Here is a 16751-nt window from a genome sequence, read left to right as displayed (position 1 = left end):
AAGGTGTCTACAAGTTCAATGCTAAACCAGCTCCTAGGGCCGACCCCCCCTACCACAAATAGGGGCTGCCCACCCTGCCAGGCCAACTAGGCAACCTCAGCCTGCAGCCCTATAAAGGGGCTGCTATGCAGCCTATGGGGGCTGAACCCCTGCTCCTCTGCCCAACTAGACCGCTCAAGAAGGCCGACCCCCTCCAGCCCTCTACAAGACTTGAGAAAACATGTGTGCCTCAGGATCTATGAAGCGCTCTAAGGTGGATGGAACCTATGTGGAAACATGATGAAGAGAGTGCTCATGACATGTAGCTCAAGTCAATTAGGTTCCAAGATAGATTAGCTTGGACTCATAAACAAAATCTTGAGTGAATGTGCATTTCTTCTTTTTTTCAACAATACATGATAGGCCTCTTATAGAGAGTGCCCTTTGAATAGTCAACATCTATGGGATCCTCTGGTCCACATCTCTCCTTGTGGGGATATCCTCAATCCACATCTCCACATCATGTAGTCCACATCCTAGGGTGGTTACTTTAATTCTTTCCTATACCATACCTTAGCCTTTAATCTATGTGCTCATGGCACCACAACTCTCAACACCTCCCCTTGGTGCCATGATCCTTTGGCTACTGCAAGGTGGTCAGATGTGAGTTACAAATCCATCACCTCCCCTTAGTACATGCATTGCTACTTAAGGTGGTCAAGTGTGGTTTTTACATGTCAATACCTCCCCTGGGTGCTTTCATAGCTACTCTCAGGTGGTCAGGCTTGATTTACAAAACATTTGGGCTGAAGGTGGAAAGGATGTTGCTTCTCAATGCATGTTGTCGATGTCGTTGTCTTCTTTGCTTGACGTCGCTTGATGCATGATGCTTTGTTCTTCCATGTACCTTGATGCTTTATGTGTGGATGCCTTGTTCTGTGCTATGGTCATCTCATGCACTTGTGCTTTTGGCATGCTTTTTGCATTCATGTGTCGCTTTTCCATTTGTTGCAAAGGTCTTACCATGAGCTTTGTTTTGCTTCAATGGCAGTGTCTAATTGCTAACAATGAATTTGACTTGATAGGCGTGTAGAGCTCAAAAAGACGATCACTTTTTCTTTTTGGAGCATGTGCAAATTCCTCTTGGATTGCAAGTTACGCCTTGTCGAAGTTTATGTGAAGAAGAGGGCCTTTGATGATGTGGCAGAGGCTGTTCATATGCTGCAGACACACTGTGCTTAGTAAGAAGCTGTGTGCTTAGGTGGCACATTTAACTAAACCCATAACCTAACCATGGCTATGTTTAACCTTACTAGAGTTAGGTTTTATCTGCCATGTGACGCTCTGCCAACCAAAGACCACTAAACCAAACCTGGAGTTAACTAAACTGAACTACGGGTCCTATTTGCCACGTGGCTTTTCCAAGGAAGCCTTACAAAAAATGAAGTTTGCAGCAGGGAGCTCGGGGCAACGTTTATGAGCTGGTCGATGACTGAGATCGTCATTTGAGCTAGGACGTGCTAGATCTGTAGTTGGCTAGAGCGTAGGAGTTGGGTGCGTTGTTAAAGAAGCTTGGTTGTTGGCAATCGTAGAAGCTCGTGGACAGTGTTGGAGCTGCTCTGCAGGGAGGATTGCTTATCGATGCTGCCGTTGATGAAGGAGCTATTGTCTGAGAATTCGGCGTTTGGAGCTACTGTGGTGGGCATACAGTCGTCGCTATTGGAGAGTCTCTTTGCAGGAGAGCTCCTCGTTGGAGTGGATGGCATTGAAGATGTGCAAAGCAGGGTCGAAGTTCGTCGATAGACTGTTGGAGAGGCGTGTGGGCTCACTGGTAGGCTGTCACGTGGAGGAGCGCTGCTGCATCTAAGAGCTGTGTTGAAGTCATTTGAGCACTAAGAAGGCGTTTGAAGAGGCTGATCGTGAGCTCGTCGTTGGAGATGGAGGCTAGAGAAGACCGTCGGCTGAGACTTGGATTTCGGTACAGTTGTACAAAGAGCGATGCTTGATTCAGATCATGAAGGTAGTCTTTCCCTTTGTCTGGAGGGAAGGAGAAGCATCTTTGGTTGTCTGAGGAGTGTCACTCTGTGCAGCCGCTTCGGAGACTATCTCTGTCACGCTTCCAAGGGTTGTTGTAGAGATTGTTCTTGATGGAGTCTCTCACCATCAAAGAAGGAGCTGCAGCTAATAAATTTTTAGAACGTCGGCTTCTGCAATATGCACTACCGTTTGCTGGGGGACTGGGTTATAGGAGATGTTGGTTGAAGTGTCGTGGCCTGGTTTTGGTACATGTGAGTTGGAGAAGCTAAGAGCTTCAGTCAGATATGGAGTCGTTTTGGAAAGCCGCAGGTTGGGCTGTTCGACGATTCTATTGTGCTCATGGCTTATATAGAGGAGGCGAACTGCTGTTCAGGCTAATTATAACTACCCATATCCTCATCTTGCTCATACTGGAGTAAACCATATTCTGCCGACCTTGTCATAGATGTGAGTCTTGTCTCTCAGTATGATAGATAGACTTTCTCAGCGAGTATAGATACAAATATCTCTCTCTCACACACAAATAGAGATTGATTTTCCTCAAAGAACAAAAACTCTCACTCTCTTTCAGAAAGAACCTTATGAAAATCTTTCGAAGAGACCTCACATAAGAATGAAGAAGGAACTCTAAAGAAAAATATGAAGACTCTCTAAGAACCTCACTCATGAATTTCTGACAAGAAGAATTGAAATGAGCGGAAACCTATGGATGGAAATTTCTCTCACAAAGAACACTCAAGAAAAAACTCTCGCTCTAAAACTAAAACTAACCTAGGAGAAAACATGACCTTCCTAAGGCATGCCTACAATGCATCTAGGAGGCTAGACCTAAGCTCTGATACCATAAGAAAACATGCGTGCCTCAGGATCTATGAAGTGCTCTAAGGTGGATGGAACATATGTGGAAACATGATGAAGAGAGTGCTCATGACATGTAGCTCAAGTCAATTAGGTTCCAAGATAGATTAGCTTGGACTCATAAACAAAATCTTGAGTGAATGTGCATTTCTTCTTTTTTTCAACAATACATGATAGGCCTCTTATAGAGAGTGCCCTTTGAATAGTCAACATCTGTGGGATCCTCTAGTCCACATCTCTTCTTGTGGGGATATCCTCAATCCACATCTCCACATCATGTAGTCCACATCCTAGGGTGGTTACTTTAATTCTTTCCTATACCATACCTTAGCCTTTAATCTAGGTGCTCATGGCACCACAACTCTCAACAAGACTGCCACGTAGCCACATAGGGAAAGCTGAACCCCCCTGCCTATAGGTCAAACACTAGGGCCAGGTGGCCAACCAGCCCACCTCAGCCTATGAAGGCCTCATAAGGGCGGGTCTGCAGCTCCCCATCACTTCTCAACAAGATGCGCCACAACAGCGTCTTACATGTGGCAACCAATGGGCCCAGAAGAACCCCCAGGTGGGGCCTCCACAATGGGCACATCTGCCCTATCCTCACAAGGGGCGGACACACCCACAACAAAGGCCCTCACTCAATATAACCTAAACTCTCATGGGCAGCACACCCACAAGCAATGCCCTCTCTCTCTACAATGTGACATCAGAAGATGTTGACCTCCAACACACCCTCTCAGCTCTTGGATGGACCATGATTTCCAAGGAGCCAGGTGTGCCGCTGAAACAACTGGAGGAATACGTCGTGTGATGCTTCATCACTGAAGACCGCCTCAGGTGCTGTCAAAGAAGCCCCCTCTTGGCACGAACCGTCTAACACGATCACTAGAAACCTAGTACTGTTGCTCCTAGGCCACAGGTGCTAGGCATATTCCTCTGGTCCAGTTCTTGGTACACTAATGCAACTGATCCAACTGGTACAATAAGCCAACTGGTACAACAATCCAATTCATACTGCCATCGGTGCAAGCTCTGCTTCCCTACATGGGCACCTGTATCTCAGAGCTATACAAGCCCCTCTAAAGCCCCCTCTCAAGTCCAAACTAGTGCATTGCCCCTAGATCGATGAACCTGGGTGCTCCATAAACGATGGGCATACAACAGCTCACAAAGGATCAATCTACAATGCCACACTAGCAATCATCTGACAGATGCAGATCTCCAGCAACTCATCAACAGGCAATAGATGCATCAAAACACAAGGAAACCCCCTCTCGATCTGCTAGGTCATGACGTCCAAACAAAATGCACACTGGTAACATACTACCACCAGAGTCAATGGGAACTCCTCGTGGCTCAAGGTCCTGCTTGGAAGCCTGCCTCGATCAAAGACTCCTTTGCCACTGCACCTATTTGGTAGGTGCTGCCACAAACAAGCAAGTGATCCTCCATCTGGACTAGAAGCCTGCTGGCAACGCATCTTGTCACGTGCTAATAGAAGGCTGGAATAGTTGACGTGATGGCCACAAAACCATCCTCCTACTCACTATTCCTCTGAGGACATTGCAACCAATAATGACCTTACAGGCCACAACGGTTCCATGTACGTGAGGCCTTGAGTGCTTTCCATTTCAGTTGTCAACTCCTTAGCTGTCAAAGCCTCAGGCTGACTGTCATAAGTACGATCTACAAATCTCTCCTCCTGGTCGCGCACCATCGGGACCAATTCCTCCCTGGTCAACGTATTCATCCGTCCACTCGTAATCAAGGACGAATAGAATGCAGTGTACTTAGACGATAGTTGCGATAGCAATGTTAGGGCCATGTCATCGGATGATATCTGCTTCCCCGTCTAGAGAATCTCTTGCTAAAGTTCTTGTAGCTTGTTGATGTGCTCCCAACAAGCTATGCTCCCACATCAATGAAGGCTTCTTGGGATCCAACAGTCTCATCTGGACTTCCAAAGAGACCCTCTTCATGGGAGAGGTTCGATTGTACAAGGACGCCAAATGCTACCAATACTTTTGGCCAACGTCATATGTTGCTTCATGTGATTAACCACCTAAGGAGTATAGTTGAGAAATATGAACGACCTTACCCTCGAATTGACATGGTCCCAGAGCTGGGACAAGGCCTCCTTCGCCATCTCAGCTAGGGTAGACATGTTGGAGTGAAGAGGAAATTGAACTGGATGGGAAAGAAGGTAGAGAAGGGGAGTGACGGAAGAAAGGAGAGGAGAGGGCTCCAGAAGATGATGAAGAGGCTTGGAGCCTTCACACCTTCGCCGTCTCGACCCTCAAGAACTACTCCTTTCAAATCTGAAAACATCCTTAAAAGAATCCATGCCTTCGATGGCACCCGTTAGGTCCACGCCTCTGCACACTCCTCCTCACGAACACCTCCGAACAGCAGCCCTAAACCTCCGCTTAGTTTGCTTGGCTCAACACTCCCTTGTTATGCTCTAGCCGAGAAAGCATGACCTCGGAAAGATCGGTGGGCATTTTCCCTTAGAGGACCGACTTCGGTAATATTTCATGTGCGTAAATTAAATGGTCAAGGGAAGTAACTGCCAAGGTCCTAGGTGAGGGTGTATTGGCATCGACTAGGTGGTTCTGAGTGCTCAGGCCTAGGTGCATCTAAATGAATGCCAAGGGGCAAATGTTTTAATTGTGCCCCAAGAGAGGAGTAAATGGTGTACCAAGCTAAAGGTCTAAAATGATGACATGTGGCAGGAGGGAACCATCTAGGGATTTGTGGGCTTGTGGATAGGCATGAAGAAAATGAATTACGTATCTTGTGTGCATGCAATCCATGAGATACGCTCGGAGGATAATCTGGATGCCTTCGCCTGTGATTGTGCCCGTGATTCGAAGGAAAGAAGGCAGAGATTAGTATTGATTGTTTCATTCGGTATTCCATTTTCCCTTTTGAAAGAATGGAGGCAGAGGGACAAGATTCCAGGGTAAATCCTAGTGAATCTAGAGCGCGATCTACGCAACAAGTGTCCCACCACACAGCACCTACTCTGGTGGGTAGGATTTCTGTGCTGGAAGATGCCTTACAACAGATCATGAACCAGCAGCTTCAAGTGAACGCTGGTCAAAATGAACTTAGAGGGATGGTGCAAGCCTTGTCGGCTAGACCATCTAGAAATGAAAAGGGCAAAGCTCCAGTAGAGCCAGAGCCCAGTGTACACTCGTCGGAACGTGCGAAGGTCAAGGTACCTAATATTGCCAATTATAGACCGAAAAAGTACGCTCGTCAGATGACCGAGCGCAGTTCTGATGTGATCGAGGTTTGGTTACACAAGTGGGAAGAAGCCTTCGCCATTTGTGAAATCAGATCTGACCTAAAGAAAATCCGCAAGACCACTCACCTGTTTATCGAGGCAGCAGATAGGTGGTGGATAAAACAACAAAAAGATCAGGTTGCCCCTACCACCTGGGAAGGGTTTAAGGCTGAATTTAAGAAACACTTTCTTCCACCTGACGAAGAGTCCCGAGCTTGGGATGCCTACAGAAGCCTTCGCCAAAGGAATTTATCGGTGGCAGAGTACACTGACAAGTTCAGGGAATGTGTTATGAAAATAACAGACCCTCTCCCTATGTCGGTTCAGTTGAAAGACTATATCTATGAACTGAACGACAGGATTAAAATGGAAGTTCAGGCTAAATATGTGACTACATTAGATGAATCTATTGCAGTAGCCCTGAACTATGAGGATGCCAGAGGCAGACCTAGTGGGTTTGTGCAGGCAGGGACTCAGTGTGAGTACCCGAGAAAAGGAGGATTTCAGAGGAAATGGACTTCAAAGGCAAGTATCTCGCAGCCAAGTGGCCAAACCAAGCAGGTGAAGCCCGTTGAGGGACAAGCAAAGACAAGTACCACCGTTGGGGTGAAAAGAAAAGTAACTCCAATGGCAGCCCGGGCTTGGTCAAAGTCCTCGTTGACCCCTGAGCAAAAAGAAAAAGCTAGAAAAGAAGGATTGTGCTTCAGCTGCCTTCAGCAACATCAGTGGAAAGATTGTCCACTAAACAAAGACCGTCGCACGGCCAATATGATAATATCTGAATGCGACTATCTGAATGCGACGCAGAAATACAGGAGAGTCCCAATGCGAAACATATGCAGATGCAATTGGCAGGACCTTCTCAGAGGTTAGTACCTATGTTGTTAAGTGTGTCTGTTACTAAGTTAGTAAGCGGTGCACCCGATAACATCCTTTCAAAGCCCGCAGCAACGGGGTATACGATTTTCGATGAGCCCAAGTTGATTAAAATGAAATGGCTTGGCATTTTTAGAAAAATCCAGCCATTGATTGGAAAAAGCATATTTACCAGTTCAAGATGAACGGGGTAGAATATGTTTTGCGAGGTGAAAAGGATTTACCTCGAGGACCATTGATTTCAGCCATGGAAATTCGGAAGACTCCGAAAGAGTTTCTATGTCTGTGTATAGCATCGGTAGAGTCAATTGATGATGCATTGGCTAGCACTGAGGCTACCCAAGATGGGGAAATGGCCGAGTTGGCTAAAGAGATATCGGAGAAGTTCTCTGATTGTTTTAGGGATGAGTTACCTTATGGGTTACCTCCAGAGCGGAATATTCAGCATAAAATTGAGCTTATCCCGGGGGCAAAACCTGTAAATAGACCTCCCTATAGATTAAGTTTTACCGAAGAAGCGGAGGTACGAGACAATTGGAAGAATACCTCAAGTTGGGGCAGATTCAACCAAGTTTCTCACCTTTTGCTTCGCCAGTGATATTAAAGAAGAAGAAAGATGATACTTTTCGCCTCTGTATAGATTACAGAGCATTGAATAATATCACTACTAAGCACAGGTGGATGGCTCGGATCAATGATTTGCTAGATGCATTACATGGAGCCGTAATTTTCAATAAGATAGATCTTGACTGTGGCTACAATCAGATCCGTATTAGAGCCGAGGATGTGCATAAAACCGCTTTTAGAAGCAAGTTTGGACATTATGAGTTTTTGGTAATGCCCTTTGGACTTACCAATGCTCCAGCTACATTCGTCATGCTTATGAATGATTTACTACGTCCGTATATCGGAAAGTTTGTAGTACATTTTATTGACGATATTCTGGTATTCAGTAAAAGTATTATTGAGCATCACGAACACTTAAGAATAGTGTTCAGTACTTTGAGGAAAGCCAGTCTTTATGTAAATAAAAAGAAAACTATACTATGTATGGTAAGACTTGAATATTTAGGATTCATAATTACTCCTGAGGGGATAGAAATGGATCCAAAGAAAGTGGCTGCAATACTGACTTGGCCAATCCCTCAAAGTTTGACCGCATTGCGATCATTCTTGGGATTTGTCCAATTTTATCGAAGGCATATCAAAGGATATTCCGAAATAGTATCGCCATTGACTGATCTGACCTCAGATAAAGTACCTTTTATATGGGGAGTCGGGACAGAATCAACAGGGCAGGAAAGTTTTAACACCATAAAACAAGCTGTGGTATCAGGACCGGTGTTAAAAATAGTTGATCCCCAGAAACCGTTGTTCCTTGAAACCGATGCAAGTGGCATTGCGGTTGGAGCAGTTCTCCTCCAAGAGGGAAGGCCAGTAGCCTTTGAAAGCAAGAAGCTTTCTCCCTCTCAACGAAATTGGCCAACTCATGAATTAGAGTTGTATGCTGTTGTCCATGCTTTGAAAACATGGAGACATTATTTGTATGGATCAGAGTTTTATGTGGATGTTAATCATGATACTCTGAAACATTTTTGTGAACAACCTGACTTTAGAGGCCGCCAAGCTAGGTGGGCAAAACTCATACAGGAGTTTAACTTGACAATTCGGTACCGAAGAGGAAAGGATAATAAAGTTGCTGATGCATTGTCACGCATTATGCATAACATGAGTTTCACGGTGTTAGAGAGTGCTCTAATGGCCGAGATTAGAGAAACTCAAAAGATGGACAAGTTCGTCCAGAGCCTATAGCCTAAGGCTCATATGTTAAAACCCGGGAAAAAGGATGACCTGGCATCCAGAAAAGGCTAAACTTATGCAAGATATGCCATAAGGGATGGTATGCTGAAAAGAAATGGCAAGGTAGTAGTACCTAATCAGAATGATCTCAGGCAGAGAGTCATTCGACAATGCCATGATATCCCATGTGCGGGACATCCAGGAGTCAAGAAGACATATGATCTCGTGAAGCGAGACTTATTTTGGCCAAAGATGAAAAAGCATATTCATGAATATGTGACGCGTTGTTTTTCGTGTCAGGTAAGTAAGGCAGAGCGGGTGAAGCCACCCGGACTTTTACAGCCCTTGGAGATACCACTAAGTGGGAGAGCATTTCCATGGACTTTATTGTAGGACTGCCTACGACACAAGGTGGGTATGATTCTATCCTTGTGATGGTTGATCGTCTTACCAAGATGGCTCACTTCATTCCAACTAGAGAATCTGTTAGTGCCCCGCAAATAGCGGATTTGTTTATTAGACATATATTTCGTCTGCATGGATTACCCAATTCCATAGTGTCAGACAGAGATGTCAAATTTACCGGTCATTTTTGGACTGCGGTATTTGAGACACTAAGGACTGAGTTGGGAATGAGTAGTGGGGATCATCCAGAAACGGATGGTCACACGGAAAGAATCAACCAAATTTTAGAGGATATGCTTAGAGCATGTGTCATTGAGGCAACATACATGGGACAAGTGGTTGCCATTGTTAGAGTTTGCCTACAATGATAGAAAACATTCCTCTACAGGGTTCAGTCCATTTGAGCTGAACTATGGTTATAGGCCAGCGAATCCAACTATAGTTGGAATACCTCAGAAAGTGCCTAGTGCCGCGAACTTTGTGGTTCAGATGCGGGAGGTGCTAGCACTTGCGAGAGCTAACATCTGCCAAGCTATGGATAGAGCCAAGGCGTATGCGGATGAAAATCGACCCGCTAGAGAATTTAAGGAAGGAGAAAAAGTTTTTCTCAGAGTTCCTTCGCACTCTAAGTCTTTGACTGCAGGAGAGTGTGCTAAGTTATCACCTCGATATTGTGGGCCATGGTTAATTCTAAAAAGAATAGGCAAGGTAGCCTATAAATTAGAATTGCCACAGGGTTGTAAGGTGCACCCAGTGTTTCATGTTTCTCGTTTAAAGAAATTTTTGCATACAGGTGACTCACTAATCGAAGGTGTTGTTTTGTTTCAGAAGATAGAGGATAATGCAAGACGCAAACCAACAGGAATCCTGGACCGAGGAACAATGCAAGTGCGCAATCGGAAGATACCCACGGTGTTGGTTGCATGGCATGGTCTACCTCTATCAGAAGCTACCTGGGAATCCGTATACCAGTTACGGAGAGTGTTCCCAGATTTCATCATCGAGGACGCTGATGCTTGAAGAGGGAAGGAATGTTATGCTCTAGCCGAGATAGCATGACCTCGGAAAGATCGGTGGGCATTTTCCCTTAGAGGACCGACTTCGGTAATATTTCATGTGCGTAAATTAAATGGTCAAGGGAAGTAACTGCCAAGGTCCTAGGTGAGGGTGTATTGGCATCGACTAGGTGGTTCTGAGTGCTCAGGCCTAGGTGCACCTAAATGTGTAAGAATGCCAAGGGGCAAATGTTTTAATTGTGCCCCAAGAGAGGGGTAAATGGTGTACCAAGCTAAAGGTCTAAAATGATGACATGTGGCAGGAGGGAACCATCTAGGGATTTGTGGGCTTGTGGATAGGCATGAAGAAAATGAATTACGTATCTTGTGTGCATGCAATCCATGAGATAGGCTGGGAGGATAATCTGGATGCCATCGCCTGTGATTGTGCCCGTGATTCGAAGGAAAGAAGGCAGAGATTAGTATTGATTGTTTCATCCCTCCACTCCTCAGGTCTCAAGCCAATGATGGCTCTGATACCATGTGAGAAGTGCAGCCGATCTTGACAGAAATGGAGAGAGAGAGAGAGAGAGAGAAAACCACACATGAACTGGATTGAGAAGGGGAGAGAGAGAGAGAGAGAGAGAGAGAGAGAGAGAGAGAGAGAGAGACCAAGAGAAATGCAAGGGATCTCACAACAAAACCTTCATACGGTGGGGAAAACCTCTGCTGTTTAGACAGGCACAATTGTTCCACACTGAGATGCTCTGACAAGTGAGGGGGGGGGGCTATATATAGGCAGCCACCCCTCCTCCAAGTCGGCTGGTCTGTGGGCCGACCCCTGCCCTATAAATGGGCAACTGCCATGTGCAGAGGTGGGCTGACCCACCAGATCACTCAACCTAGCCTAACCTCTCATGGGGCGGGCATACCCACAAGCAAGGCCCTCTCTCTCTACAATGTGACATCGGGAGATGTTGACCTCAACGAGGGCTTGAAAACCAGTCGAAACCACCCCAAAAACAGGTGCAGCAGGTCGAAATCTGAGGAAGGCCCCTCCAAAATGGGTCGTCAAGCACTACAGCAGCTCCAAGAGTGCTCCCAAAGTGGTGCCCAGGCCTGTGGAGGTGACGGCTGACTGAAACAAGGCTGGACAGCAAGGTTTCTCGTGATAGAAGTCAAGCTTTTCACGACAAAAGTGCTTCCCCAGGGTGGGGGAGGTGATGGGGAGGTGCGAGGGAGCAAGGGGCAGCCTGCTCTCATACCAATTTGTGAGAAAATGGAAGTGAGGACAGCAAAAGAGCAAGAGAGGAGCTGCCACCAATTTATTGTAGTAAGTACAAGGGTATAAAACCCTACCCTAATTCGGGCTAAGACCCTAACCAACAAGAGGGGAGAACCCATCTAATTTTATTACGAACCTAACAGTGAACACCACTGCCTTAATATTTCCAACAAAAGACCTTATCAAACTGTCATATTTGGGAGGCAGAATCCATAAGTACCTGTGGGTGGGATCTTCACCGGTCGTTGAGATCCCCACAGCTTTAGAGAATTGAAGATTTATCTTGAACATCCACAGAGGAAAATTGGAACCTGTCACATGGATGCCCTCACAGGGCTGTTTTGGAACTGGCATATGGGCAGTGAAGTGGCCAGCTTTATGGCTGGCTATGACCAGGCTTTATAGGCAGGATTTGGACCTTTTTGGGAAAAGGGGGGCAAGGAGGGAGGTGCATTTATCTGGAGCCTACACGTCAGCTGTAGCCTGGCCACTTATAGCCAGATCAACCAGTCGTTTTTACTCTTTCATTTTTACCCCCCTTTTTCTGAGGAAAACGGGTGGGCAGTGTCACAGGCATCTATAGGCCCACGGCCATTTCTCTATGGGCAGGTTTGTGAGAGAAAGTCTTAGCTCTCATGCCTGTCGTCTGTCAATTGTGCTTCCCTGAGATTGTGAGGCGTAGCAGTGAGGGCTTGGACACACCGCATGTCTTCTACCATAGCTAGCTTATTCATGCCTGCTGCCCCTCTTACACAGACACAACTGCATGTTTAAGTACGTAATATTGATCGTTACAGAGCCATAGATTGCGCTTCTTAGTCTAATGTAGTCTAGAGTCCTGTTAATCTCAACTGCGAACTGACACATACCAGGATGGTACTGGAAGCCTTTCGCCAAAGCGATGAGCCGACATGAGTCAGAGGTGCATTACGCGAATTGCGGTCACCACTAGTAAAATGCGAAAGACTTCCAAAATCGGCGAAAGCATCCAAAGGTGTAACATCCCTGGGATTTATTTCTCCCCACTTAAAGCTAGGTCATAATCACTCCTTGTGAGCCCAAAAGATGAGGAAGTTCTTAGAATGAACACCGATTGACTTACAAAGGTTAGTTATGCCGCCAGACACTGCACTCACACATAGTCGATCATCCTTTACGTCGGCCCAATCAGTTATCAACGCTCGGCACACACCTCTGTGAAGCAACCACAATTGCCACTAAAAGATATATCATTTCCGCGAAGCATTGTGAATGCGGAGCATTGCATGAAAGGCTGTATCGCAAACTAAGCGACAGACAAAGCGTCTAAGCTCCACTTCAACTCCCATTTCAACCGTGGAAACTCACGCTAAAGTTCGCACACAAACAACAACAAATTTGGTGATACCTGACTCGGGAATGCAAATCGGGCGGAGGCAAGGAGGGATCGATGAACAAATCACAGCTGGGGATGGTGCCATCGTGGGCGCGAATTACAGCTCGAGGGCTCAAACAAGGAGATGCTCTAGGGCTGAAACCCATCTCCCGGTGCGTCCTGGCGACGCGATCGATGGGGAGGGAGCTTCTATGGCGAGGAGAAAGGTGGAAAACGCGTGCACTCAACAGGAAGAAGAAGCCAGCGCCATCGCCATCGCCATCGCCATCTCTCTACTCTACAGTGGAAGGAGTTTTGACTTGTGGGAAAACATTACATTACTTAGCTTCCAGGTGTCCTCTTTCAAGGAAACGCGTAGAGGGGTCCTTTCCCCTCGAAAGGCCTCCTCCACGACCATGCAGGGAGGGGCCCAGCATTGTGAGCTTAGGGCGTTTACAAACTAGAGTCTCCCATTATGCATTGAATGCATCCTGGCTGTGGGCTGGATGTGGGCACTCAATCTTGCCTCCGTGATCCGTGGGCGGTACCCATGGTGGACAAGTTTGTAAACACCCTTAGCTTGATCCCCCTTCCATCGACCCATCAAAGGCTGGGGTCGCTTGTAACATGATTTGAGCCGTCGGATCAAAAATTTTGAGGAATGGGAATCTCCAAACTGCCCGAAATCACTACCCGGATTTGCAGAATGACAAGCTCACCATGCCTTTGACGGCCGTGAAAGGGGGGAGGTCCACCTTTCCCCCTCGTAAAATGGCTCGCGAGGGGGAAAGGCGTCCCAACTCCCTTTCCCTACGTAAATGCGTATAGCTACATAATTTGAGTGCGGGGAGGAGGAGAGAAAACTACAAACTCAATGCATACAGATAAACTTCAAAAAGGAAATCCTAACCTCTATTCATTCAACGAATTGATTATGTTACCTAATTTGAGTGCGGGGGCATACTCAAGCATCCTTTTTTTTTTTTTGGGAGTCAAAAACTTTCAAAATTTATGTTAACAAGAAAGGTAAAAGATAAAGAAAGAAAGGCAACAGTCTCTCCTATAAAGGACAAATGCTATTGCTCCAAAATTTTACTAACTGGCTGATAGATTTCATGTTTGAAGCCGAGATATCTCAAAGTTCTCTTAATCTCAATAAAGACCTCCTCAGATGAAAGCCTAACCTGCCTCATCTTTCTAAAAAGTGTATGATTCCTAATACACCATATATTCCAAATTATGAGAGCCCTTATCAACTACCATAACTCATGTGTAACCTCGTTTAGCTTTCCCTTATCTCCCAGCAACGCCATCTTCAAACTCAAATTGATCACCACTTGGTATTTATTCAATATGTCTACTATCTCCCACCACAATCTCTTGACTGTCATGCATTCCACAGAATGTGCAAATGGGTCTCTTTCAATCTGCCGCCGCAAAAGGGCAAAGGGGCGAAACTATGGTGTTCCAAGAAGCAATTTTGGCCCTTACTAGCATTTTCCCTACTATAACTCGCCATAGCAGCAAGTTAAGCTTGTGGGAAGGAGTCGCTTTAGGGCTTCTTTGGATCCTTCTCTCCCAAAGTGATATTCTATCAAAGGGGGCATGAACTTTCCATTGGCCTTTGGCTATGGCCGCTATCAACACCCTCAGTTCGTCTCTCAAACATTTAAGAGTCAATTTTGAAAAAGGTTTGCCTGAAATCCACAAGAAGCCCTTGAGCCCATTATTGTTTCTAAACACGTGGCTTGTTGGCCAGTCTTCTCTCACACTATTTAACACTCTTCTCTCAATATTCCCGCACAATGTCATCACACCTTTTCCAGCTATTGGTACCCAAGTCCCATATTTGTCTAAATGTTTTGAGGCCTTTACTAAACATTCTGCACAACATTCTCGGGTGACTTCGTAGTAGATTTAGACTTCCATTGTATGCCCAATCCGTCATCCACAAAGACCTTCCAAGCGATGCATCTCCATATAGCGATCTCAACCTTGACCACGTGCAACCTTGTGACTTCCTTTTCCAGATTTGAATGAACCTGGTTAGGAACTCAAACTGAGGAATTTTAATCAGGAAATAAGACAATATTATGTCTTGCCATGGCTCATTATGCCCCTTGGAGCATTCAAACAAATCATCATTCTTGCAATCTTACACCAGGGCTGATCTCTACCCAAATGCAATAACCATTTTGTACACAACACATCATTTTTCTCCTTCATCTTTCTTAGGCCAAGTCCTCCATTGTCTTTGGGAGTAGAGATCATATCCCATGAAAAGGCATGCCATCTATCTTTCTCGATAAAGGCAGATATCAACTTGTTTACTTTTTTTAAACAAGTGACATAACTGACAATACATACACCATGCTTGATTCTAGCACATGTTTCGCCGCTGTTACTTTGCCCGCCAGCAAGAGCATTTTGGCTGACCATTTTTCATTATAAGTCAGACATACTCAGGCATCCTTGATCTCCATGCCATAAACTTACAAAATGAAATGCTAATCCTCTAAGAGACCACTCTATCCGTTCTGCCGTCCTAATGTAGACGAGATTGATCTTTCAATTGTCACATTGATTAGAATTCAAATCTAGTCCCTTTATTTGCTAGGAGAGTGGTGCTAGTGCAATGATTATGCAAGGTGTGTGATGACTCCACTTCAAGACATCTTTAACAAAGACATGTGTGAGGACTAATGAAGGTTTCAATGTGCAATTCAAAGGTAGAAAATGAAGGTGGAACAAAGCTCTTTTGAGTCCCAATGGAGGTATATCATCCACAATCCCATCTTTTGTGGGATTAGTACTCAGAGTGCTAATGTGCCCTCTAGTGGAAGGCGACATTGGGTCCAAAGAGCTCAACAAACTTTCATGTCAACATGACTTAAGTGTGTGGCACAGTCACAATTAAGAAGATGCTAGAGGTGAGAGCCCATCTAGTGTGTTTTAATGCTCTCCCTATTAAGTGTGGCCCCGTTAGGTATTTTAGGGGAGGGTGGGTCCAAAGAGCTCAACAAGCTTTCATGTGAGCACCATTTAAGTGTGTGGCATTGTTACACTTAAAGAATATGCTCTCAGGGTATTGTTTGGGATGAGCCCACATTGTGCTCACTCTCCCTATTAAGTGTGTGGCCCTATCAAACTTAAGAAGATAATGGACCATTGTTGAGCGGCTAGAACTCCTTCTCTAGAGGAGAGATCCCATTACATTCTCATCAGGCCCTCATATTATCACTCTCCCTATCATGTAGTCTCTCATATTGGCAAAAGATAATGGAAGTTGTTAGCTTCCCCCCCCCCCCGGTTCTCTCTCTCTCTCTCTCTCTCTCTCTCTCCCCCCTAGTGAGCTATTCAAGCCTTCCAAATATCACTCCAATGGTTTTTAGGATGATTTTTAGAAAGCCAAGAACTATTCTCTTCGAAAATGAAAAAGAGTGAAGGCCGAAAAACAATCCTCTCAAGAAAGAGAGCAATGGCTCAAAAAAGAACTCACCGATGAGATAGAATTTTATGAGAATGAAGGTCTATTAAAATAGTGTAAATCCTATGGTCTTCATCTATCCCTCTCAGTAGTATTGATCTAAACAAAGAGAATAAACAAAATATTGGCAAAGATTTTGGAAAAGCTTGCTTGAGAAAATAAATTTGTACCCCCCTTTTATGGGAGGAGGTTCAAGAAAGCTTATCAAATTTTGGACCCATTCATAGAAATAATTTTCACAACTAGCTTGTAGTAGATAAGTGTGTTTTATTCTAGTGAATTTCTATGGATTTCATAAATCTTATACTCCAAATAACTCTTTAGAGTAAGGATTTGTTCTTGACTCAAAATGTATTCATTAGAAACTATATTTTAGATCACTA

At 45.2% G+C, this 16751-nt stretch overlaps 1 protein-coding gene across 1 annotated transcript in view; it reads right to left on the bottom strand.

Annotated features, from left to right (window-relative positions):
- EMB1187 (Protein kinase superfamily protein) overlaps positions 1-13200 on the bottom strand; it is a 39184-nt gene extending 25984 nt beyond the window's left edge. The window contains exons 1-2 of the mRNA XM_087382614.1: positions 12915-13200; positions 12630-12721 (exon numbers count right to left, since the gene is read on the bottom strand). Coding sequence (XP_087238740.1) covers positions 12630-12721; positions 12915-13048 — 226 coding nt within the window. The 5' untranslated portion in view covers positions 13049-13200. The remainder of the gene's footprint in view (positions 1-12629; positions 12722-12914) is intronic.
- Positions 13201-16751: the final 3551 nt, after the last annotated feature.

Source organism: Dipteris shenzhenensis, chromosome 12 (genome assembly GCF_047967505.1).
Source record: "Dipteris shenzhenensis isolate YYH24624 ecotype China chromosome 12, Dip_SZ_1.0, whole genome shotgun sequence".
Classification (NCBI taxonomy): domain Eukaryota; kingdom Viridiplantae; phylum Streptophyta; class Polypodiopsida; order Gleicheniales; family Dipteridaceae; genus Dipteris; species Dipteris shenzhenensis.
Note: the sequence above shows the minus strand (reverse complement) of the source record. Positions and strands in the feature narration are given on the sequence as shown.